The sequence below is a fragment of the Schistocerca piceifrons genome, chromosome 5, assembly GCF_021461385.2.
Source record: "Schistocerca piceifrons isolate TAMUIC-IGC-003096 chromosome 5, iqSchPice1.1, whole genome shotgun sequence".
Taxonomy (NCBI): Eukaryota; Metazoa; Arthropoda; class Insecta; order Orthoptera; family Acrididae; genus Schistocerca; species Schistocerca piceifrons.
Window position 1 is genome coordinate 293388451 of NC_060142.1, and position 24662 is coordinate 293413112.

The 24662-nt window shown below is 43.4% G+C and overlaps 1 protein-coding gene across 1 annotated transcript in view; it reads right to left on the bottom strand.

Moving 5' to 3' along the window:
- Window positions 1-21984, bottom strand: part of LOC124798423 (fumarylacetoacetase) — a 67843-nt gene extending 45859 nt beyond the window's left edge. The window contains exon 1 of the mRNA XM_047261828.1: window positions 21662-21984. Coding sequence (XP_047117784.1) covers window positions 21662-21745 — 84 coding nt within the window. The 5' untranslated portion in view covers window positions 21746-21984. The remainder of the gene's footprint in view (window positions 1-21661) is intronic.
- Between the last annotated feature and the right edge of the window lie 2678 nt (window positions 21985-24662).

Consider the following 24662-nt stretch of genomic DNA (forward strand, 5'->3'; position numbering starts at 1 on the left):
TAAGTCATCGAGTAAAACAGAAGTGATATCGTGATATCTGGCGTCCCCCAGGAAGTGTTACAGGCCCTCCGCTGTTCCTAATCTACAGTATATTAACAATTTAGGAGACAATCTGAGCAGCCCTCTTAGATTGTTTGAAGATCATTCTGTTATTTACCGTCTAGTTAAGTCATCAGAAGATGAAGCAATTGCAAAATGATTTACTCAAAACATGTTTATGGTGCTAAATGTGGCAGTTGACTCTAAATAAAGAAAAGCTTGGGGCCATCTACATGAGTACTAAAAGGAATCTGTTAAATTTTGGTTATACGACAAATCAAACAAATCTAAAAGCTGCCAAATCAACTAAATAATTAGAGATTACAATTACGAACAACTTAAACTGGAACAATGGCATAGATAACGTTGTGGGATAACCTAGCCAAGGACTTAGTTTTATTGATAGAACACCTAGAAGATGCAACAGGCCTACTAAAGAGACCGCCTATACTAAGCTTGTCCATCCTCTTCTGGAGTACTGCTGCGCGATATGGGATCTGAACCAGATAGAATTGAGGGACGACATCGAAAAAGTTCGAAGCAGGGCAGCTCGTTTTGAATTATCGCGAAATAGGGGAGAGAATGTCAGTATCATAATATGTGAGTTGGACTATCAGTCACTAAATCAAAGGTGTTTCTCGTTGCGGCTATATCTTCTCACGAAATTTCAATTACCTACCTTCTCCTCCGAATGCGAAAATATTTTGTTGTCGCCCACCTACATAGGGGTTAATCTTAATCAACCAGTGCTCGCACGAAAAGATTTGTGTGTTGACTTTTTCTGCGTGCTGTTAGACAGTGGGACGATCGATAAATAGTCCGAATGTCCTATGAACCCTCTGCCAGGCACTTGAGTGTGAACTGCAGGTTAGTATATGCAGATGTAGAGCTATAAGAACTTGTTAATCTTCGATACTGTGAAACATCTCTTTCACTGCAAGCTCTTTGCTTTCCATACTTCGAGATAATGTACGATGGATTAAAATGCATACATTGAGACCTTTAGGCTATAGCCCTTAAGGTTAGCATTTCAGAGGCCGTGTTTACCGGATAAAGTTCGTCGGTGGAGTTCTGGTCCAGTCTGCAGATGTGTTTTGTAAACTAGCCATAGTTATCGCAAGTACATTATTTGTTGCCTGCACCATCACTGTCACCGACAGAGAGAGTTTGGTGCAAACATATTTGAAGAGTCTGCGACGACGACAGGACAGGGGGCCGGGCCCTACGTAGCAACAGCCAACAGCTCCCAGAGACTTGTTTACAACTTGCCGGCCGGCGCGACACCGGTCGTCCTTGCGGACTGGCCCAGCTCTGGACGAGCGCCCAGCGCCCTATCGGACCTCCGAGAGCTCACAAGCTCTCTTGTGTCTCTGTTAGCAGAGCTGCAGGGCCGCCGTTTCTACATCTACATCCATACTCCGCAACCCACCTGACGGTGTGTGGCGGAGGTTACTTTGAGTACCTCTATCGGTTCTTCCTTCTCTTCCAGTCTCGCATTGTTCGTGGAAAGAAAGATTGTCGGTACGCCTCTGTGTGGGCTCTAATCTCTCTGATTTTATCCTCATGGTCTCTTCGCGAGATATACGTAGGAGGGAGCAATTTACTGCTTGACTCCTCGGTGAAGGTATGTTCTCGAAACTTCAACAAAAGCCCGTACCGAGCTACTGAGCGTCTCTCCTACAGAGTCTTCCACTGGAGTTTGTCTATCATCTCCGTAACGCTTTCGCGATTACTAAATGATCCTGTAACGAAGCGCGCTGCTCCCCGTTGGACCTTCTCTATCTCTTCAATCAACCCTATCTGGTACGGATCCCACAGTGGTGAGCAATATTCAAGCAGTGGGCGAACAAGTGCACTGTAACCTACTTCCTTCGTTTTCGTATTGCATTTCCTTAGGATTCTTCCAATGCCGGCCGGAGTGACTGAGCGGTTCTAGGCGCTACAGTCTGGAACCGCGCGACCGCTACGGTCACAGGTTCGAATCCTGCCTCGGGAATGGATGTGTGTGATGTCCTTAGGTTAGTTAGGTTTAAGTAGTTCTTAGTTCTAGGAGACTGATGACCTCCGATGTTAAGTCCCATAGTGCTCAGAGCCATCTGAACCATCTGATTCTTCCAGTGAATCTCACTCTGGCATCTGCTTTACCGACGATCAACTTTATATGATCATTCCCTTTTAGATCACTCATAATGCCTACTCCCAGATAATTTATGGAATTAACCGCTTCCAGTTACTGATCAGCTATATTGTAGCTACATTATAAAGGATCTTTCTTTCTATGTATTCGCAGCACATTACACTTGTCTACATTGAGATTCAATTGCAATTCCCTGTACCATGCGTCAACTCGTTGCAGATCCTCGTGCATTTCAGTACAATTTTCCATTGTTACAACCTCTCGATATACTACAGCATCACCCGCAAAAAGCCTCAGTGAACTTCCGATGTTATCCACAATGTCATTTGTGTATATTGCGAATAGCAACGGTCCTACGACACTCCCCTGCGGCACACCTGAAATCACTCATACTTCGGAAGACTTCTCTCCATTGAGAATGACATGCTGCGTTCTGTTATCTAGGAACTCTTCAATCCACACAATTGGTCTGATAGTCCACATGCTCTTACTTTGTTCATTAAACGACTGTGGGGAACTGTATCGAACGCCTTGCAAAAGTCAAGAAACACGGCATCTACCTGGGAACCCGTGCCTATGGCCCCCTGAGTCTCGTGGACGAATAGCGCAAGCTGGGTTTCACACGATCGTCTTTTTCGAAACCCATGCTGATTCCTACAGAGTAGATTTCTAGTCTCCAGAAAAGTCATTATACTCGAACATAATACGTGTTCCAAAATTCTACAACTGATCGACGTTAGAAATATAGGTCTATAGTTCTGCACATATGGCCAGCAGGTGTGACCGAGCGGTTCTAGGCGCTTCAATCTGGAACCGCGCGACCGCTACGGTCGCAGGTTCGAATCCTGCCTCGGGCATGGATGTGTGTGATGACCTTAGGTTAGTTAGGTTTAAGTAGTTCTAAGTTCTATGGGACTGATGACCTCAGATGTTAAGTCCCATAGTGCTCAGAGCCATTTGAACCATTTCTGCACAACTGTTCGACGTCCCTTCTGAAAACGGGGATGACCTGTGCCCTTTTCTAATCCTTTGTTCAAAAGAATTCTCCTGTCGCTACTGTATAAGGACGAACGATGATAGAGAGCCTACATTTTATTTCTTCTTGTAAGTACATTTTTGAGGGTTACACAGTATTATCACAGGTCAAGTAACTATTACTGAATGCTACACCACACTTTAGAGAGACACAGACACATGACATTATTTTTCAACATAGCACCAAGTCTCTGTGAACAACCGTCGGATTCTCCTACCAGGCGATAAGTATCCTCCCCTTGGTCGCAGTGTCATTTGAGAACTAAATGATTCAAATGGCTCTGAGCACTATGGGACTTAACTTCTGAGGTCATCAGTCCCCTAGAACTTACAACGACTTAAACCTAACTAACCTAAGGACAGCACACACACCCATGCCCGAGGCAGGATTCGAACCTGCGACCGTAGCAGTCGCGCGGTTCCAGACTGTAGCGCCTAGAACCGCTCGGTCACTCGGGCCGGCTCATTTAAGAACTGCTGTGTGTATGTCCTCGTCGTTGGGAAACCTGCGACTGCTGTGTATAACTGCTCAATTGCCTGGACATTGTCGTCTGTGACCGATGTCGACAGCCTTCCTTCCTCATTAGCATCACCCATGTCGGTGCTGCTTTGGTCAAAGTGTTGGCACCATTTCACTACGACTAGATGTGACAGTGCGTTTGGTCCACATACCGCCAGAATTTTACGGTGAATACGCATCCAGTTTAGAGGTTTTGTCCACAAGAATCCATACTGTCCACAAGTATCCATACTGTCCCGCGTACTTCAGCTTTCGAGCATACTTCAGTTGCCGCACCGTTTCACTCCCACACTGCAGTACAAATGTTACCCGCGCCGCAGCAGTCCTGACTCCGCAGGAAAACTAGAATATGTACTCTCTTCTGACAATGCGACACTCTCGGTGCTCAGCAGTCTTAGCTTGCGACGACACGTGTAACTTGCTTTGTAGAGTCCACTCGTACATGGGAACTTATCAGGGATACAATATGGGGAACGAAAGGCAATCTGCAGCTTGTACCACGTATAACTAGCTCTAGTTGCAAGTGCCGGAGGACACTAATGGAAAGAAGTAGTTGAAAAGAGAGGGCGACATCACCGATGTTATTCTGTCTGTGTGCTGAGCAAGCATAAAAGAAAATCAAGAAGAAATTATGAAAAGGAATTTAAAGTTCCTGGCAAAAAAATAACAACTTTGAGGTTAGCCGATACATTGGAGTGCTGTCATAGGCGGCAAATGACGTGGAAGGTCCGCTGAACGGAGTGTATTTTGTTCCGAAAAGAGGTTATAAGATTAATCCAGACAAAATAAGGTAATGGAATCGGATGAAATCAGACGATGCTGAGAGAATTGGTTAGGAAATAAGCTAAAACCGAGCGAGGTGGCGCAGTGCCTAGCACACTGGACTCGCATTCGGGAGGATGGCGGTTCAAACCCGCATCCGGCCATAATGATTTAGGTTTTCCGTGATTTCCCTACATAAAACTAAACTCCGTCCGAGCAGGCCTCGGTAGGCCCAACGGTACCGACCGGCTGCTGTGTCATCCTGAGCCTACAGGCGTCACTGGATGCGGATATGGAGGAGCACGTGGTCAACACACCGCTCTACCGGCCGTATCTCAGTTTACGAGACCGTAGCCGCCGGCCGTTGTGACCGTGCGGTTCTAGGCGCTTCAGTCTGGAACCGCGTGACCGCTACGGTCGCAGGTTCGAATCCTGCCTCGGGCATGAATGTGTGTGATGTCCTTAGGTTAGTTAGGTTTAAGTAGTTCTAAGTTCTAGGGGACTGATGACCTCAGAGAGTAAGTCCCATAGTGCTCAGAGCCGTTTGAACCATTTGAGATCGTAGCCGCTACTTCTCAATCAAGTAGTTTCTCAAATGGTTCAAATGGCTGTGAGCACTATGGGACTTAACTTCTGAGGTCATCAGTCCCCTAGAACTAAGAACTACTTAAACCAAACTAACCTAAGGACATCACACACATCCATGCCCGAGGCAAGATTCGAACCTGCGACCGTAGCAGTCGCGCGGTTCCGGACTGAAGCGCCTAGAACCGCACGGCCATCGCGGCAGTGCTACCATTAATGAGCATCAGTTCAGGGGGTGTTTCCAACAGGACAACACTCGCCCACTTACCGCTGGTGTTACCCAACATGCTCTAGAGAGCGTCCACGTGTTGCCTTGGCCTGCTCGATCACGACATCTGTCTTCAATAGAGCGCATATTGGACATCACCGGACGACAACTCCAGACAGCCCCTGTATTGACCGGCCAAGTGCAACATGCATAGGACTTCATACACTAACTGACATCCGGCACCTGTACAACACAATGCGTGCACATTTGCGTACTTGCAATCAACATTCTGGCGGTTACACTGATTAATAATATACCTGCGTTGCACACGTACAAAGGCTTATATCGTGCTTACATTAACCTGTGATCTTGCAACGTTAACCACTCAAATATGTTACCTAGACTAATGTATTCCCGAAATTTCTTTATTACTTATTGGTGTTGCGATTTTTTTCCATCAGTGTATTTAAGTTTTTGGAACTATTTTTCTGAAAGTATTTGTCTGGATTGCAGCGTTGTTCAGAAGTGATATACAGTTCAGACAGATAAAGAAAAGAAGCTTTTGAAATGTGGTTCTACAGGAGAATGCTACAGATTAGATGGATAGATCGGATAACTAAAGAAGAGAGACTGAATAAAGTAGGAAAGAACTTGACTAAAAGAAGGGCTCAGTTGATAGGAGCTGTTCTGTGCTATCAACGAAATGCCAATTTGGCAATGGAGGGGAACATGGGGGATAAAAATTGCAGGGGGAAATCAAGGTCTGACTACAGTAGGCTCGTTACAATGGATGTAGTTACACAGAGGTAATGAGGCTAGCACAAGACGGACTAGCGTAGAGAGCTTCAGCAAAGCAGCATTCGGAATGGAGACCACAACACCAACAACAACATCATTAGGAGTGTCGGAAAGAACGTTTTTTTACATCGACTTCAAAGTCAGATACGAGTATGAGGCAAGCAATTAAATACAAAAAACAAAACTGCTAGTGGCTTTAAGTTATTTAGTCACAGGTGAACCGAAAGGCAAAAATCAAATGGCTCTGAGCACTATGGAACTTAACATCTCAAGTCATCAGTCCCCTAGAACTTAGAACTACTTAAACCTAACTAACCCAAGGACATCACACACATCCATGCCCGAGGCAGGATTCGAACCCGCGACCGTAGCGTTCGCGCGGTTCCAGACTGAAGCGTCTAGAACCGCTCAGTCATACCGGCCGGCCAACCGGAAGTCGGCGTTTGTCTGTAACGTGAGGGCAACCCCAGGCACTTCGTTCACATGGGTCGTGTTCCACGAAAGCACCCTTCACCCTTCACACTAGTGGCTCACGCCCTGTGAGAAAGCCACTTAGAGCCCGCTGTTAACGCTCAAATAATTTGTCAGCCTTCACTAGTACGTCAATTATTTGCACAGTGAGGCTTGCTTTGACGTGTTTATCATAAAGAGACTATCTGACGTGTTTAAGAGAAATTTTCACTGACGGCCGATTTGACAAACCAAGGATGTTTAGCGAGATACAGTTTTTATTACGATTTACTTTGCTGTATCGTGAGTTTTCACAATTGTAGAAACTACGAACAAGGATAAAAACAAAAGAGCAGTGGCCATAAATAAAATGATAGAGGTGTTAAGTCTTTCCCAGACGTATTTTAAGCAGGAGGAGATTAAGAAGAAAAATTAGTGTTGTTCGCATAACATACAAGCGGGAAAACAATAAAATAAAAGAATCGAAACTCTCCAGTTCTTACACAGACGATGTATATCTTAGTACTTTGTGGTGTTTTAATGAACTTTCATCAGAGGACCACGTAGAAGAAAATAGATTTTCGCATAACTATATCTTCTTTTTCAACGTGAGTGTGAAGTAATTCTAACAAGTTATTAAAAAAAATGGCTCTGAGCACTATGCGACTTAACTTCTGAGGTCATCAGTCGCCTAGAACTTAGAACTAATTAAACCTAACCAACCTAAGGACATCACACACATCCATGCCCGAGGCAGGATTCGAGCCTGCGACCGTAGCGGTCACGCGGTTCCAACAAGCGCCTTTAACCGCACGGCCACACCGGCCGGCAACAAGTTATTAATTGTTAGGCTGTCCATTCAGAGAAGGCTGATGTACTCATAGTAACCAGGTTCTGAGTGTAATATTTATTTCCTCCGAAAGATTTTCATGGGTTTATTTAGCTCTCAGTTTCAGCCTTTCTTTGAACCAGTGTCGTGCTCCTCCTCTTCTTCCTTCTTCTTCTTCTTTTTTACACCGTGCTAAAGTCAATGTAAGAAATTCTTTGCCTGCTTTGGTAGGCATTTCAGCGAGTATCAGGTGCTTCAAAAGTGAGATTAAATTTTACAAACTTTGTTGCTACGTCTGTGTGTTTGCTTGACAGACCCTGTGGATAGGAAGCAGAGAATTTAACAAGCAAGTTTGACCGTCGTCGGGGGAAGAAGATCAATGGTACGGCACCTAACTGCGGATCGTGAAAATTTTGTCCTGCGTGTTTTAACGCTTTAAATGTTTCACTTTGTGCAAAGGTGTATTCTGGAAACAGCCCCCTAGGTTGTGGTTACACCATTTCTCTGCAGTATCCTTTCCTTCAGGAATGCTAGTCTCGCAAGATTTACAGAACTTGTAGGAAGTTTGGAAGGTAGGAAAGAAGTACTGGTAGTCGGTAAGAGCATCGCCCGCTAAAGGCAGGATTCCGAGTTCGAATCTCGAGCCGACACCGTCTGCCACTTACTTTCATAACATCGCACGCTACCTGGAGTGGAAGAGTGAAAGATTGATTCCAAGTAAATATTTTGTGTCTCGTGTTTGTAGGATGTAGATGAAGAAGCAACTCAGTGTTTGACAAGAAGGGAGTGAGAGAAATCGCAACAAATTCACTCTCAGGCTGGATGGGGTGCAGATTTATTCGCAGTCTGGCTCACCTCCAAGTCTCGTAAACTAGCGTTCTGGCTTATACAACAATATCACCCGCCAGACCTTTCCTGCAAGAGGTAAGAGACAGCCTTTTCAACTTCTGAGGAGACTGTAAACAGGAGTGTGGGGACTCGTTCGACCTTCGCTTGCATCACCGTCGCGCTTATCACATGTTTACATTCGTACCTACATTTGCATCAGTACCTGCAAATCATGGTGCGCAGCACAGCAAAAGGTACGTTCTTCTTCTACTGATCGCATCAAAAACTACTGTATCACATACACGCTGGTCTTAAAATTAACATTCTATTGTCTTTTAAGACACATTTGTGTCCAAACTTTGAAGGTAATCGGTAAAAGAAGAAAATGGAACAACTGTTAGTGATCTGTATTAATGATGTACTAGATAACATAGACAGCTCCGTGAGGTTGCTCGGGAAAGTTGCTGTTTTAAATAGGAAAATCACAAGACCGGAAAATTGTAGGAAAATTCAGAAAGACTTGTACAGGATGGAAGCTTGGCGCAGGGAGTAACGGTTGAGGATCAAACGCAAACTAATGTAATGTACTGCGCATAAAAAGATGGAAGGACGAACTATTGTTAGATTACGCGACAGTAGTTACCAAGGGCCGGTTCTGGCTCAGAAACAATCTTATCACATCTGGTGACATATTACTCATCGGTGCCCGGTTACCCACTTGGGCTCTTTGGTGTCCGCACTCCCTCTCCCATATGGAACCGCCGGGAGCTGATCTAGGTCACCCAGGGGAATCAGCCAGGCAATTGTGTCATGTGAAATAAAAATGGCGATAACCCCCTTACCCTCCAGTCCCCTCAGAGCCAATGAGGATGAAGCACTCCCTCCACATCTTCATCTTTTATAACTGGGGTACTTGAGTGGGAGGGATTTTTTCTGCAGCTAAGCAGCATAGGCAGAGAATCAGGCTGTGTCTATTTGTTAATGACAAATTACGTTAAGTCACATCACTAGAGATCGATATGTTAATATCAACTTAATATCACATCATCGAGGTACCAGCAGAGACCATGCCCAGGCAGACATGTAAGTATTCTCATTTTTATATTTTTGCATATTTTTCGTATTTTTACCAATTTTATGTATTTTGACCCATTTTCTTATCCCACAATTTTACTCATTTTCCCCAATCAATCAATTAGAAAAGATTCACTCCCCCCCCCCGTCTTCGTCCCCGACATCATGATGCTCATAGACAATTACAATGCAGTACTTTCCCAAATAAGGCACTGTTATGAAGCACATCTTCCCAACTTCATCTTTTATAGCTGAGTGTACACCATAGGGATGGGTTGTAGGCTTAGTCTATTTGCTAGTACCAAATTACATCACTTGAGCTCTATTTTTTTATAACAAATTAAAATTTGGTCATTAGAGGCATCAGCATACACCACATCCAGACAGATATATGATTAATCTCATTTTTCCATATATTCCACAATTTTACCCAGTTACGTGAGTTGTGTATCAACGTCAAAATCGCATCGAGACGTCGTTTCGCAACGTCACCTCGTATCGACATCGTGATACTCTCAACCAAATGCAAAGCAGCGTGATCCCCAATTTTGTAGAGTTCCGAAGCTGTCACTCCATTACTAGCGTGAGTGATGTCACAGTGTTAAAAACGAACGCATTGGTAAAAATTACGTCGTCATAGCAAATTCTATGAGCACTACCGATTTCTAAACAAAGATATTGTATGCATAAGAAATACCACACCACGACGGATAAACCCCTACCAAACCACCGTTACATTACTAGATTGTGTGATATTATAGTAAAATTCTGATGCTTCCAATGAAAGATACTTATGGTATATGTTGTAAAGCACTATAAAATACACCTCTAGAGAGGTGGGCAGTATCTACAACCACCTCAGCGAAAAGCATGTCGCCTGCAGTAAAGGCCACCCCTCTGACTCCAACATGTGGGTGTATATGTACAGTGGAAGTGGAAGATTGGGGAAGGTAAACCTTCCCTAGCGGATGTACACCATTACTAAAACGATCAGTGATAGCTTACCAGAAACTGAAAAAAACGCATCCACTAGTGAAGGTGAACCATCACTGTATTCGGCTAAGGAAAGTGTAGAGTAGCATATTATACGCTGGTGAAGGTGTACCAACGCTGCTCCCAGGTTATTAACGGTGCAACCAACAATGCTACCACGCATCAGCATGAATGTAATTGTCGTCAGCTCTTTATTGTTACGTTATACAGCAGTGCAGTTGTGGTTGACAGTAAGACAGTTACGGTTCACAGTAGTGCAGTTATGGTTGAATCAGTGAAGTTTTACGAAAATCAGAGTGGAACGGAGAATCTCAGTTATAATTCTGTCTTCATGGACAGAGCAAAGTACAAATCACTTAACAGCAAGGCTAAACCATTAAAATCTCGACGAAAGAGAGACGGCAACGACTACAAGTTTTTTGAAGAGAGATGAAATGCTAGAAGTGAATGGAGCAACCAAATTAATACAACCTGTATCTGAAGAAGGTAAGATTAAATACTATGTTTATGATGAATGGTATGATATTCTGCATGATGTTCACATAATGACTGGCCACGGTGGACGCGACCGAATGACGAAATGCTTTAAGTCAAACTTCTGCAATATAAAATACAGAGATGTCCAAATTTATCTTAGTTTGTGTGAACCTTGTCCACAAAAGCAAAAAGGAATAGTAGTGAAGCAAATGCTGTTCAAGGAGATAATGTCCAGAGGTCAAGTTAATCTCATACGATATGCCACTGCAGTTACAATTACAACATTTTGTTTCAGGTCCCAGTTCAGTACTTGCACTCTAAGAATAGTCTCAGAGGAGGAAGTTCGAGCACAGAAACCTGTTGCCCTGAGGACAGTTGCAACATCTCAGTTGATGGGAAGCGGCCAGGGGTTCTTCAAATGCAACTGCCAGCAAAAATGTCAGACTCTGAGATGCTTTTGGAAAAACAAAAATGTGTTGTGAAACTTAAAGTGCCATGCTGCACGTCCTTGCTGCAATAAATGAATTTTACGTAATATGACTATGTTTTCAAACTACAGGTGGTAAATGCAACTTTCGAAGTACGATTGTTTTGTTATTACAGCGAGGGTTCACATTCCTTACCTCTTGGCAGTGAAGGTATACATTCACTAGTGATAGTGCACTATCCCTAGTCAGTGTGTATTGTTTGAACTGGAATCAGTAATCCACTTTCACTAAATGGGCCAGTGAAGGTCCACTATCACCAGTGATGGTATACTTTCCCTGAAACTTCCACTTCCTCTATAACACATACATGTGAATGCTGGTGCGTGGGGTATGATCGCGGACACATTACCCAGCAATGGCTGAGAAACTGCATTGAAATAGGTATAATCACCTCCAGCCTGGTAGCTGATACTGTTGCTATATCACTTCTGGGACCGAGCGAGGTGCCGCAGTGGTTAGCACACTGTACTCGTATTCGGGAGGACGACGGTTCAATCCCGCGTCCGGCCATCCTGATTTAGGTTTTCCGTGATTTCCCTAAATCGCTCCAGGCAAATGCCGGGATGGTTCCTTTGAAAGGGCACGGCCGACTTCCTTCCCCGTCCTTCCCTAATCCGACGAGACCGATGACCTCGCTGTTTGGTCTCTTCCCCCAAAACAATCCAGAATCACTTCTGGCCGAGGGATCTCCAGCCACCGGTAATAACGGCAAGCAGAAGCCAACACGTTGGTGGAAATATCAAAAACTGAGCCAAATACACGCCTAGATTACGTCTAACTCTTCCTAGCATTCGCAGGTCGAATGAGTCAAGTGAGACGCTGGTAAAGTGTAGAAAACATCGAGCGGCTGCGAATGTCTCCGAATCCATGGCCGCGAAAGAGAGATTTCCATACGGCTACCCAACACTGGCCAGTCCACCTCCCTAGACGTGGTAGATAAATTTGCACAATGTGTGTGTAAATCATCCGCGACCTAGCAGCTGGCACAAACAGCACTCAGTCATTCAGGGAGGGGACATCCTTCTGTGGCAAACCTGTCGTAATACACCGACGCCTTTGCAGATAAACGTTGCAAGCAGTCTTAGCACCAGGCACTCCCCTTCCCTCCACCTTTCTCTCTACACCAATCAGAAACAAACTCACCCATATCCCTCCCCAACCACCATCATTTTAAAACCTGCGTGAGTGACTCCATTTTCAGCTAGGTAGCACTCCCAGGTTGGATGAAAATGTGTAATTAAAATGTATAAACAAAATAAACCCTGCACTATTATTGGTACATGCGAGATTGCTGTTTCGTACATAAATCAAGGGAAAATCCGAGTACAGTCATTGCTATTAATGTAATTTGGACTGGTCCACAGAATTCCAAAGGCGCACGCTGGACAGCCAGCACACTGCAATGTTTAGAAAATTACTCCTATAAAAATGTATCTGTGCATTAAAAATTAGTATCATTCAGACATGGGCAGGGATTATGTAACTAACACCGCCCCCCCCCCCCCCATTTCCAATACACGTGAACCATACCGGGTATATAGAGAAAAATCTAGCGACAAAATACAATCCTGGAATAATGTCAACAATGGACTAGATCTACCAGTGTTCACACAGAATATAAAGACATGTAACTCAGGCAATCGTACTGTTTGATGTCACTATAAGACGCGTAAATAGATGCTGAAATAAGCCGAAGTATATACGTCCGCGCCACACACAAACGAGACTGAGCGAAGACCACAATACAGCAAAAGTACACTCATCCCACACACAAAGTGATAGACTCACTGAGGTCGCGATACCTGTCCCGCTATGCTATACAATAAAAAATGCGACCTTACCAATAGAACACCGTCTGAAACTTCCTGACACATTAAAACTGTGTGCCGGACCGAGACTCGAACTCGGGACCTTTGCCTTTCGCGGGCAAGTGCTCTACCAATGTGGTTTTTTTTTAAGGGAGGGCGGATTGATCAGAGGTCGTAACCCGAGGCCTGGCCACAGGGTCCCCGTCGCCCGCAAGGTATCAGGGATGGTAAGGTGAAATCTTTCGTGGGAATTTGTTATTATTTATTTATATATTTTTATTTACTAATTTTAATATATTCGTAATTTGGATTTACTTTATACCACAACAAAAATAAATGTACCTAGCACCACATCGTGCTCTGAGTAAACAAAACAATATCTCGGCGCGTTCCTGCACCGAGGTAACATACATGGAGGAAAAAAAAAAAAAGTGTTGCGTACATGATGCAGAAGGGTGTGTCGCTACTCTACTTACGCTTCATCATCCAGGTAGGTTTTCACATATGTCGTATATTCCACCCAGAATCGGGCGTAGTCTTGTCAGCTCAGTCAATGGGTGTCTTCTCCTACCTGTTGATGATCTAGCTGCGTGGAGGGTCGCGTAGGTCACTCCCTAAGTAATTAGTGAAATACTGTCCGTATTTTGGGTTCCGTACGATCTTGCAATGACGTTCTTGTAGGTAGTTCCAAAAGTCGAATACATTTTAGGTCCATCGTGAAATAAGTAGTGTACCGCATGCCCACGGATCCAAGTCACTGCGTTGGTTTTGGTGCGCGGGAAATACTGTTGATCTGGAAATAGTAGAAACCGAGGTGTAATGTGTACGCAGTCACTCGTAGAAAATACGACAAAATCTGTCGCACCAAGCGCCACACGTCTTCTGAAGCGCCACATGTGAGACGGTGTTTATCCGTGTCTGGCATTCCACAATCTACACATAAAGGCGATTCCGCCATATTTATCTTGTGAAGGCGTGATCGGGTGATCGGTTTACCGTTGACTGTGATGTACCATGTGGATCGGACGTCTGTATCCAGTGTAATCGCGTGTATCGTCCGTAACCAACTGAGCTCCCCAAGCACGACTCACGCCCCGTCCTCACAGCTTTAATTCCGCCAGTACCTCGTCTCCTACCTTCCTAACTTCGCAGAAGCTCTCCTGCATACCTTGCATGCATGTCTCCGCAATATCCTTTCTTGCAGGAGTGCTAGTTCTGAAAGGTATGCAGGAGAGCTGCTGCGAAATTTGGAAGGTAGGAGACGAGGTACTGCGGAATTATAGCTGTGAGGACAGGGCGTGAGTCGTGCTTGGGTAGCTCAGTTGGTAGAGCATTTGCCCGCAAAAGGCGAAGGTCCCGAGATCGAGTCTTGGTCTGGCACACAGTTTTAATTTGCCAGGAAGTTTCATATCAGCGCACACTCCGCTGCAGAGTGGAAATCTCATTCTGAGAACACCGTCTGTCAATAAGCTTATTCTCCAAACATCAATTAACCTACCACCAGCGTGATTCAAATTGCGAACAACACAGGAACAATGACTGTTGGGGAAAAAGGATACACGTACCTAATAACTGCACAATCATCGCCATATTTTTGGAGAGATACTGTGCGTCTCAGTCGCTGCTACCATCACAGGACCACGGGCTGTGACTCTTGCGGAAGTCAGGTCTGGAATACAAACTGACAGCAACGTCCATCACTCTCCCGCTAGTCCCAAAGGAAGAGCCATCTCACTGGCTCCAAGAAACCGCGGGAAAGTCATTCAAAGCAAACTGACAAATGGGGCGGAATCACCGATCTGTGGCTCGCCCAAGTTCAGGGTCTGTCGCTTCTGAGAGACGAGAAGGCTGTAGACAGGATATTACTAAATCTTTTTATCGTCCATTTCTAAGATAGAAAATGTGACAAATCATTTGGAAAATGCCTGTAATCCCTGCATGTGATGTTTTCCTCTTATAGTACTTTTCTGCGTAATTTGTTTAGGGGCCACACGTTTAAGATAGAATGTGCGATAAGCACATCCCACATACTTTAATCCAACCTGATATGGGTGTGAGGCTGACGGACAAATCACGCAATGTGGTTTTATAAGACTGGTGGCCACACTTTGTAGCAGTGAATCTTTTGTCGCTGTAACACACCCCTTACGAAGTAGAAGACTTCTCTCAAAGCCAATAACGTATTGCTAGACTTGTAACCAAGAGAGACACTTCAAAACACTATTGCCTTTTCTATTGAGAGTCCTACAACTTTTTTTAGCTGCTGTAGTCTAAGCGACTGGCTTCTGATCATTCGTCCGAGATGGGTCCAGGTTCAGATACCTGTGAGGGATGGATTTTATGGTTGTCTAAAGGAAGTAGCTCTTTCTCTTGTTTCCGTTTCGTAGTCAGTAGTGGCTGCTGTAGTTTTGAGGTGGGCAGATGCATTGTATTTATTTTCGTCAAACTAAGTAAAGACTTATTAAGTAACTCATCAGATGAATTCGCAATTGCTAATAATGACTACCATCAGCTTTAGAATGGAATGACAACAATCAAAATTTGTGCCGGACCCGGACTAACCCGGATTTGCCGCTTATCGCGAGCGATCGCCTTACCGTTTGGCTATCCGTGCACGACTCACGGCCGTCCCAAACTTCTAATGTCGTCAACCATGCGTCTACGATAAGCAGGAAATCCTGCCCCGAGTCGCGGTCCAGCACATTTTCATTGTGGTCATTCCGTTCTACAACTGATGGTAGTCATTCTTAGCAATTGCGAACTCATCTGATGTGTTTCGCAACGGCTGTGGTCTCCGCAGTGCATCGTCATCAGAATAACACACCCACTGCAATATCGCACGAGGGTAACCCGAAAAGTAAGCTCTCCTATTTTTTTATAAGTACATAGACCTCTGTATTTCTACATCAGTTTACAGCTTGAACGTTTAACTGTTTTTTGACATAATCACCATTTCTGTCGATGCATTTTGGTAGACGCTGTTACAGTTTTTGTATGCCCATCTCATACCAGCTAGCCGCCATGCTGCTCAGAAAGTTATGAACCTCTTCTTTCACCTCGTCGTCGGAGCTGAATCGCTTTCCGGCCAAATGTTCTTTTAACCTAGGGAACAGGTGATAGTCACTGGGCGCCAAGTCAGGACTATAGGGTGGCTGGGTGGGTGGGTGATTATGTTCCACTGAAACTGTTGCAGGACAGCACCGGTTTGCCGTGCGATGTGCGGGCGAGCGTTGTCATGGAGAATGTGTACGCCCCTGCTCAACATTCCTCTTCTCCGGTTCTGAATTGCCCGTTTGAGTTTTTTAAGAGTCTCACAGCACCTGTCATCGTTAATTGTGGTCCCAGCGATTCAGCTCCGACGACGAGGTGAAAGAAGTTCATAACTTTCTGAACAGCATGGCGGCGAGCTGGTATGACACGGACATACAAAAACTGCCCAGCGTCTACAAAAATGCATCGACAGAATTGGTGACTATGTCGAAAAATAGCTAAATGTTCAAGCTGTAAACTGATGTAAACCATTGTAGAAAATGGTTCAAATGGCTCTGAGCACTACGGGGCTTAACTTCTGAGGTCATCAGTCCCCTAGAACTTAGAACTACTTAAACCTAACTAACCTAAGGACATAACACACACCCATGCCCGAGGCAGGATTCGAACCTGCGATCGTAGCGGTCGCGTGGTTCCAGACTGTAGCGCCTAGAACCGCTCGGCCACTCCGGCCGGCGAACCGGTTGAGACATGCTTCACTTACTCCACTAAACGTATGAGACGTCTTCCGCCTGTTTTTATCAGGTGTTACAGCACAAGTTATTTTTCGTTACAGAAAGAAGTTCCCTCAAATTTCACAATCGGTGGGAAAAAAAATTGTAAGTGCTGTGGTGATACACGCAAAGTTTCATTCTCAGATTTGTTTATAAAATAGGCATTTCTTAGTTTCAGCATTTTTCATAGTTTTGTAGCAATAGGGAATTAAAAAGCCACGTCTTCTTACCTCCTTTAATTATTATCTGAGTTAAAACGGTGAAATCGAAAAACATCTCAGAGAAAGTCACACAGATGAATTTTTAAAAAAGTTGGCAGGGTCAGATTTGGTGATAGAGAAAAGTCCTTCATACCGCAATTCCACTTTGCCTCGGTTTCTTAAACTAAGGGTAGCCGCGCGGTCTGGGGCGTCTTGTCACGGTCCGCGCGGCTCCATCCGTCGGAGGTTCGAGTCCTCCCTCGGGCATGGGTGTTTGTGTTGTCCTTAGCGTAAGTTAGTTTAAGTTATATTAAGCAGTGCGTAAGCTTAGGGACCGATGGCCTTAGCAGTTTGGTCCCATAAGATCTTACCCCAAATTTCCAATTTTTCTTAAACGATGTTTTAATGCCAAGACCTGTGCATAGTTCCTTGTCAGTGGAAGCACAACCAATGAGAAAAATGGAATTATCTGAATAAGTTTCGCTTTTCAATCTGTCTGTCTGTCACAAGACGGAGACTATTCTGAAATGTCGTTATTAGCTCCAGTCGATGAGCCATCGCCATTGCCAAGTACCGTATCGTTCCGAAAAAAGAAAAAAAAAACCTTGAAAAAGAATTTTAGGACCTCTAGGACATATCAGCTTTGATGGAAGCACACAAAGACGACACCAAAGATGACGACACTTGTTCTTGCTGAGAAGTCTCAGGTGTGCAATAAACGCCCTTCTTCTATATAGGCAAATTTGTAAACCACATGCTACTCTATAATTAATGGGAACAAGGTGAATTCTGTACAGAGCTTTCTTTCAGAACAATGGTTGTGCACTAATTGATCTTACCTTATCGTCATTTACAATTTTTCCTCTGCTCTTACACCCCTAGAAAAATCTGTACTATCTAAAATTTTTCTTGAATGTTCTGCAGCAGATACCGAGGTGTACTACTGTCATTATATACGGCGAATAATCTTTCTCAAAAAAGTTTTTAGTTATTCGTGTAAATAAAAAATGTTCCTAAATGTTGGTCAGTACTCAAGAGGTGAGTCCATAACCTCCTATTTCTTCTGTGCTTCGAACCTCGATGAGTCACTGTACTGTCAAAACAGTACCAGTAAAACAATGACGTCGTTTCTCTGTAAGATGGCTCAGACTGGCTGGCGGAGAACAACTGCTGGCTGAGCCTGTGTATCTACAACCTGGTATGTTAGCTGTCAAGCGTGAGAATTCTTTTGCCAGTCAATGAGGGGCAAAAAACACAGATCGAAAACAAAGACAAGCACTTCCCACAGTTTAAACTGGTCTGAACAGCACGAGGATACAACAGAACACATCGTAATGCGTTTACCCGGCCTGCACTGTTTGGTGCTAAGCTGACCCCACCCCGCCCATTAGCCTTTCTGTTAAAATAGGAAAATCGAAATATAAACACCTTAGATACAGAGAGCAGAATTTAACAAATTAGCTAGGTGAGATCAAGTGATCCAAGGGAAAGCCCTTTAAAACGGTGTTACACTTAACCTTGGTTTCGTCATATGATTTTCCTAAAGGAAATATTGTTGCTAAGAACTGTGCACAGTTCTTTAAAGCCGGTCGTTGTGGCCGAGCGGTTCTAGGCGCTTCAGTCTGGAACCGCGCGACCGCTACGGTCGCAGGTTCGAATCCTGCCTCGGGCATGGATGTGTGTGATGTCCTTAGGTTAGTTAGGTTTAAGTAGTTCTAAGTTCTAGGGGACTGATGAGCTCAGATGTTAAGTCTCATAGTGCTTAGAGCCATTTTGAAGTTCTTTTTAAAGTGGAGATTAGGTAATTATTTACAATTTGTGGTACTGCAGTCTCCCAAAATACGAAAACTAAAACGACAAACAGGAACATCTTGTTCATTAATTACCTCAAACAATTTTTTTTTCATTTGCCCTTTTTAATCTCCATTTAGAAATCAATTAAATAGGATGTCACAAGCTTTTATTTTAGTCAACCCACAGTAAAATTTTGTCTTACATTAATTTAGTCTCATGTTCTAGCTTCATATACCAATTGTATATTCAGCTTTAGTGTAAAATATGAACAATAATTATTCGAGTGCCTTTTGTGATGCAGCATGGGGACTACTGTAAGACCTTAACAGATGACTGTCCAGTGTAAGCAGTCGTCGCCAAGGGAAAAATTCGTATGAATTTGGAGTTTTCTGAACATAGACGATTAAAACCACACGACGGTCCGATACTGTTCGCTGGTAATTCGTTTTTCAATTCTGCAGTGTTCATGACAATGCGCAAGCTCACGGGAACTGCGTCAGCTTGCGTTCGCGGCATTGACGCCATTCAGTAACTCGCATTTACTTGAGACAGAACTTTCTTGTGCTTTTAGCTACATTTCACTTGCAGTAATGTATGGTCTAAAGCATAGCGAACGGTAAGCTACACGCTATCACAATTTTTCAATACAAGATTCATTTCATAATATTACGGATTATGGAAACGAAAATGGTTTATTAAGACGCAAAGATCCCACACTACCACATGCGAAAAAGTCATACTTTTAAACAAGTTATTTTCTTAAAAAACTGATTGAGAAACATTACGCAACTAAAAATATCATGCGAAATAAAAAGCAGCCGCTTTCTTTTCTCACAAGGAAAGTAAAGCTTTTGATGAAAAAAATAAGTTCAAAAAACGATCTGGCATAGTCTTGTATACACTCAGATATTTTTGCAGTGAGAAAATCGGAAAAGCGATTTCTCCGCCCTCAAGCAGCCGCGCACGTCTCGGACCGGCGCCCAACGCAAATGGGATCACTCGTGCGCACGTGTTGACAAAGAGGCGTGCCTCTACTAGCATATAGGGGCAAGCACAGGTGTAAGGTACCTTAACCGACCTGACAAGCGAATTTGATAAATCATGAAGAAACTAAATAGCAAGACCTGCGCGGATCAGAAGCGTCGTCGTCGTGAATGCGAGTCCACTAACAAGTGCGGCACATCACTCTGTTTCCCGAAACATGCTGATTCTATATTCAACTGACTGCAGAAAAGATGTAGGAGATTTACAGTGGAAAACGTTTCCTCCTCAATTTGGAGAGCGTCATTTTGTATTTAAATTACGCGCCATGCAACGAACAACGGTTGTCATTTAATTACAATATTTATTACTATAAAATGTAAGCGTTCCATCCACAGGCCTCCGCAAGGAGGAAAGGGGTGGGGAGACTGTCTGCCCACGTCCCTTTCTGGTATCTGGTGTACAGAGTTCATTCTCACACATCATCATCCATTCTCTTGGATATAGTGAGTTTGTGTCATCTACGAAATCCAGTTCTCGTGGCATGAGACGTCTTGAAACTTATTATCTTACTCACATAAAAAATATAAATTTTAGAGCCTTGCCCCCATTTCCCTATCATCCTTGATAAATTTCTGCGCATGCCCATATTTCCCCCAGAGACTGTAGGCAGTCTTTGCTACAAAACTGGCATTTATTACGAAAACAGCACACGAAAATTCGAATCTCAGAAATCAGTACGCTAATCAGAAATTACCATATTTAATTTTGAGATTCAAATTTTCGATGGAATAGTCCATTGTACGACTCATCTACTCCGAAAACCCCTTTCAGACTACTGTTCTTTCGTTTAGCAAATATCTTACAGCAATAAATGTACAAAAATACGCCCAAAACCACATTTTTAGTGAGCATAAAACGTGAGTCGCTAAAGTGAGGACATACAGCTTGAGTCTGGCTCAAATCGGTCGATTTGGTTGTGGCGACAGATTGATCAGTAGCGTAGCCCGAGGGCTAGCCTAGCCTGAAATGTGGTGATTTGGTTGTGAATTGGCGAAGCCAACGAATGTGAATATCAAATAAAAGTTTGGTGGCATATTAATCTGTATTTTTTAAGGATGCGGTGGATGCAAATGACCGGAACGCCGTTTTCTTATTATAGTCACTCGTCCATAAAACTGAGACAATGATACCGTCTTTGATGTATGAAACATAAGCCAACATTGTAGAAATTTCACCGGCCTTTCATGACGTATCGATTCTCCATCCTCGGGATGTAATATTTTATTATTTTAGTTACGCCAATAAAATATAGCAGGTCGCTATTTAACTATTCATTTGGTATAGTGTACAGGGAATTATTAAAGCACGAAGGCTATACCATTTACAAATTACACTAAAAAAATTCTGATGGATGCAGCCCGTTGCTCAGCTCTAAATAGAGATGAAGACTATTTTACGTTGCGCAAACTGTCTCCCGTAGTGTTTAAAAATGTGTGTGAATTCCTAAGGGACCAAACTGCTGAGGTCATCGGTCCTTAGACTTACACACTACTTAACTAACTTCTGCCAAGATCAACACACCCACCCTTGCCCGAGGGAGAATTCGAACCTCCGGCGGGAGGGGCCGCGCAGTCCGTGACATTGCACCTCAGACCACGCGGTCCGTATATTTAAGGTTCTTCTAAGAAGGAAAATGCATATATCATCAAGAAATTGGGATTTTTCCTTGAATAAAAGTGAGCAGCATTAAAACTTGGCTCTCACAGCCTGAAGGCAGTCTCGAAGTACGCGTTTAATCCGTAAGGGAATAAGCTTGTGCATACAGGCTCAAAGGTCGCTTCACATAACATTCCTCGAATGCAAAACATAGAAATGTATCTCTACTTACATCTTTCTTGGTGGAGAACACGCCATATGGGAGATTTTCGATAGGAAAATCGCTGTCTTCTGGGTACGGTACGAAGGACTTCATTTCGAAAATTTTATGAGCGCGTTTACTTTGAACAGGTGGTTATATACAGAAACTTCTACATGGTAGCCAACATTACAACGTACAAACATTGTTCGCTTTTTTAATATGCCGCGCAGATCTATACGGCACGACACAGACAGATGGCAGTAAACAGCTTAACAGTAACTCAGTATAGTCTTGCTGTTGGCTTGTTGATAAACTATTACTTCATCCACGAACAATTCCTTGTCTTACGTTCCACCAACATCGAACCCCAAGTGTGTCAAACGTGGTTCCCGCAAGAACATCTAGTACGCATTAGTTCGAGCAGGTGCCGCCCATGTCAACGTGGTCTCACGAGTGCCAGTAATAATTCTCTATTTCGGCCTAAAGAGTGCAGCACCTGTAAGGATAGCGTCGTCCACTACATATCGACAGATCGATTTCACTAAGAAAAAAGAGATCGATCCGCATACACACTCGAGAATATAATTTAATATTCGAACACTGGCAATAAAAAGAAACAAATTCATTTATCGATTTCAGCAAATAAGTTTGCCAGCATATATTCACCAACTAAAAAATACAACCATTTCGATAAAATACTAAAAATTGTGAGCAAGGTTCTATAACTGACAACTTGACTACGAAATTGAGTGAAGTATTTTAATGGCAACGTTGTAAATTTTTATTGACCATTTACAACAAAATCGTAAAAATATTCGACGATCCATTTACTCCCAAACGTACCGGTACCGCGGTTAGTGAAATACGATTTTTAACTAGCGTTTTCTGTGGGGAAATGAAAAGCTGATAAATTTACTACGACGATACTCGCATTGGGAGAACATTGCGCAGTCTGTAATGAAAAAGATCAACTGTTGCTTGCAGGAACCGTATCCAACGTCCACTACCGGAATTGCACACAGACACATCAATCATATCCGACACTTCCTAAATAGAAGAAAACTTATAAGTGGGGTACCGATATCCAAATATGTCAGAATTGATGAAATCCGATGTAAACACGCTCCTGCCTCGCTAAGTTAAAAAATCGTATCTGTAAGCTACATCGTCACATTTTCCAAAACACGCACCAACACTGGAAACGAAAAATTATATGCATGGATGATTTGGGAAACGCATGTCCAATCACTGTCTGGTTTCAGAAGTGGGGACATATATTAGTCTTATCAGCCCATTGCAAGCGGAGCACCATGATTCTTGGACAAATATGAGAAAGAGAAGCGACCATGACATTTTTTTTTGAAGGAACCATTTGGCAGTCACCTGACATGATTTAGGAAAACTTAAGGCAGGATGGCACAACAGCAACTTGAATTCTGCAGCTTTAAGAGTCTTCACAGTTTCGACGTTAGTATAGAACCTAGTAAAATGGTTAGAACACAAAACTCAAATTCAGGAGGAGAAAAGAAAAGTCCCAGCCTCAGTCATTAAGATTATCACATTGTGAAATGAAATTCACATTTGCAAAACCCATGGCATTTTCTCCAATAAAATGAGATGGCCCAGTTGTCAACATATTATATGCAGATGGAAGGACAATGTTTCAAATCTCTGTGGGACCATCCAGATTAAGGTTTTCCAAGGTTTGTCTAAATTACTTAAGGCAAATGTCAGAATGGTTCCTTTGAAAAGGCCATTATAATTTACTTCTCCATTCTTCTTCAGTCTGCTGCATCTGTATTGCCAAGAAGTATTACAGCACACAGCACTGATGCATATTTCTCTGATGTATTGCCTGTAGGCTTCCATGTCAGTATCTTTATCTGACATTTCTTTCACAATTTTTCTGACTTCTGCAAACATGAGTGGCTGTCATCATCAAAGATTCGCCATCCCATGCTGGTGGCTTTGATCCAGCAATACATTCATATACACATCCATACTCTGCAAACCACTATGAAGTGCTTGGAAGAGAAAACCTACCATTTGTAACATGTTGTGTACATAGTTCCACGTAGTCAGCATATACACAACTTTCCCACTAGAGCGTGCCCCACTAAGCACAACAGCGCAGGCGCAGCGCTCGTCCGTCTCCGCACTACGAGATGGCGCTGCCTTAGAGACGGACCAAATTCTGCTTCCGCCGATCCGTGTATTAATTTGTAACGCAGCCAATGAGATTGCTGCTAACGTAGAACCTTTTCTCCTTGCGGATCACACTCGCGCAGTGATACCTGAACGCGCAAGGTATTATAATTATAATGAGTGTACAGACCTCTGATTAGTCAGTCTGCATTTGTCTGCACCAGTCTGTACCAGTCTGCATTAGTCCGTACCAGTCTATAGTCAAGTTTCAGTCTGCACCTAAGAAGATTATCATACTCCTGTACATTACCATGAAGATAAATGTATAGACACTTTGTCAAGTATCAGAGATATGGGAGAATAAGATTAACATACCAAGACCAAAGGAACTTCAGATTGTCAATTTTGGTCACCGTCAATCTGCTACTCTAAGCATGCAAGTGGCATTTCTATCATCTGACCGAACGGCAGAAGATAAACACGCCATGATAAGACCACGAGACATATTGCTGACACTCACCTACTTCGTTAGAGCGACAAGTCAAATAATCTAAGGTGTGTGTACCGAAGGTCTTACAGTACGCACACCACATAACAGTTATTAGGACTTCTCCCCATTCCATTCACATATGGAGATTTTGGAGAATGACTGTTTAAATGTCTCTGTGTGTGCTATAATAAGTCATTGTCCTCACGATCCCTACAGAAGTATTATGGAGGGAGTTGCAGTATAATACTAGATCATCATTTAAAGTAGGTCCTTAAAGCTTTTTTAACTTGGCATTCTCAGGACACTTTTCATTTATCTTCAAGTGTTTGCCAGTTCAGTTTCTTCATCACCTCTGAGACACTCTCCCATGGGTCAAACAAATCTTTTACCATTCTC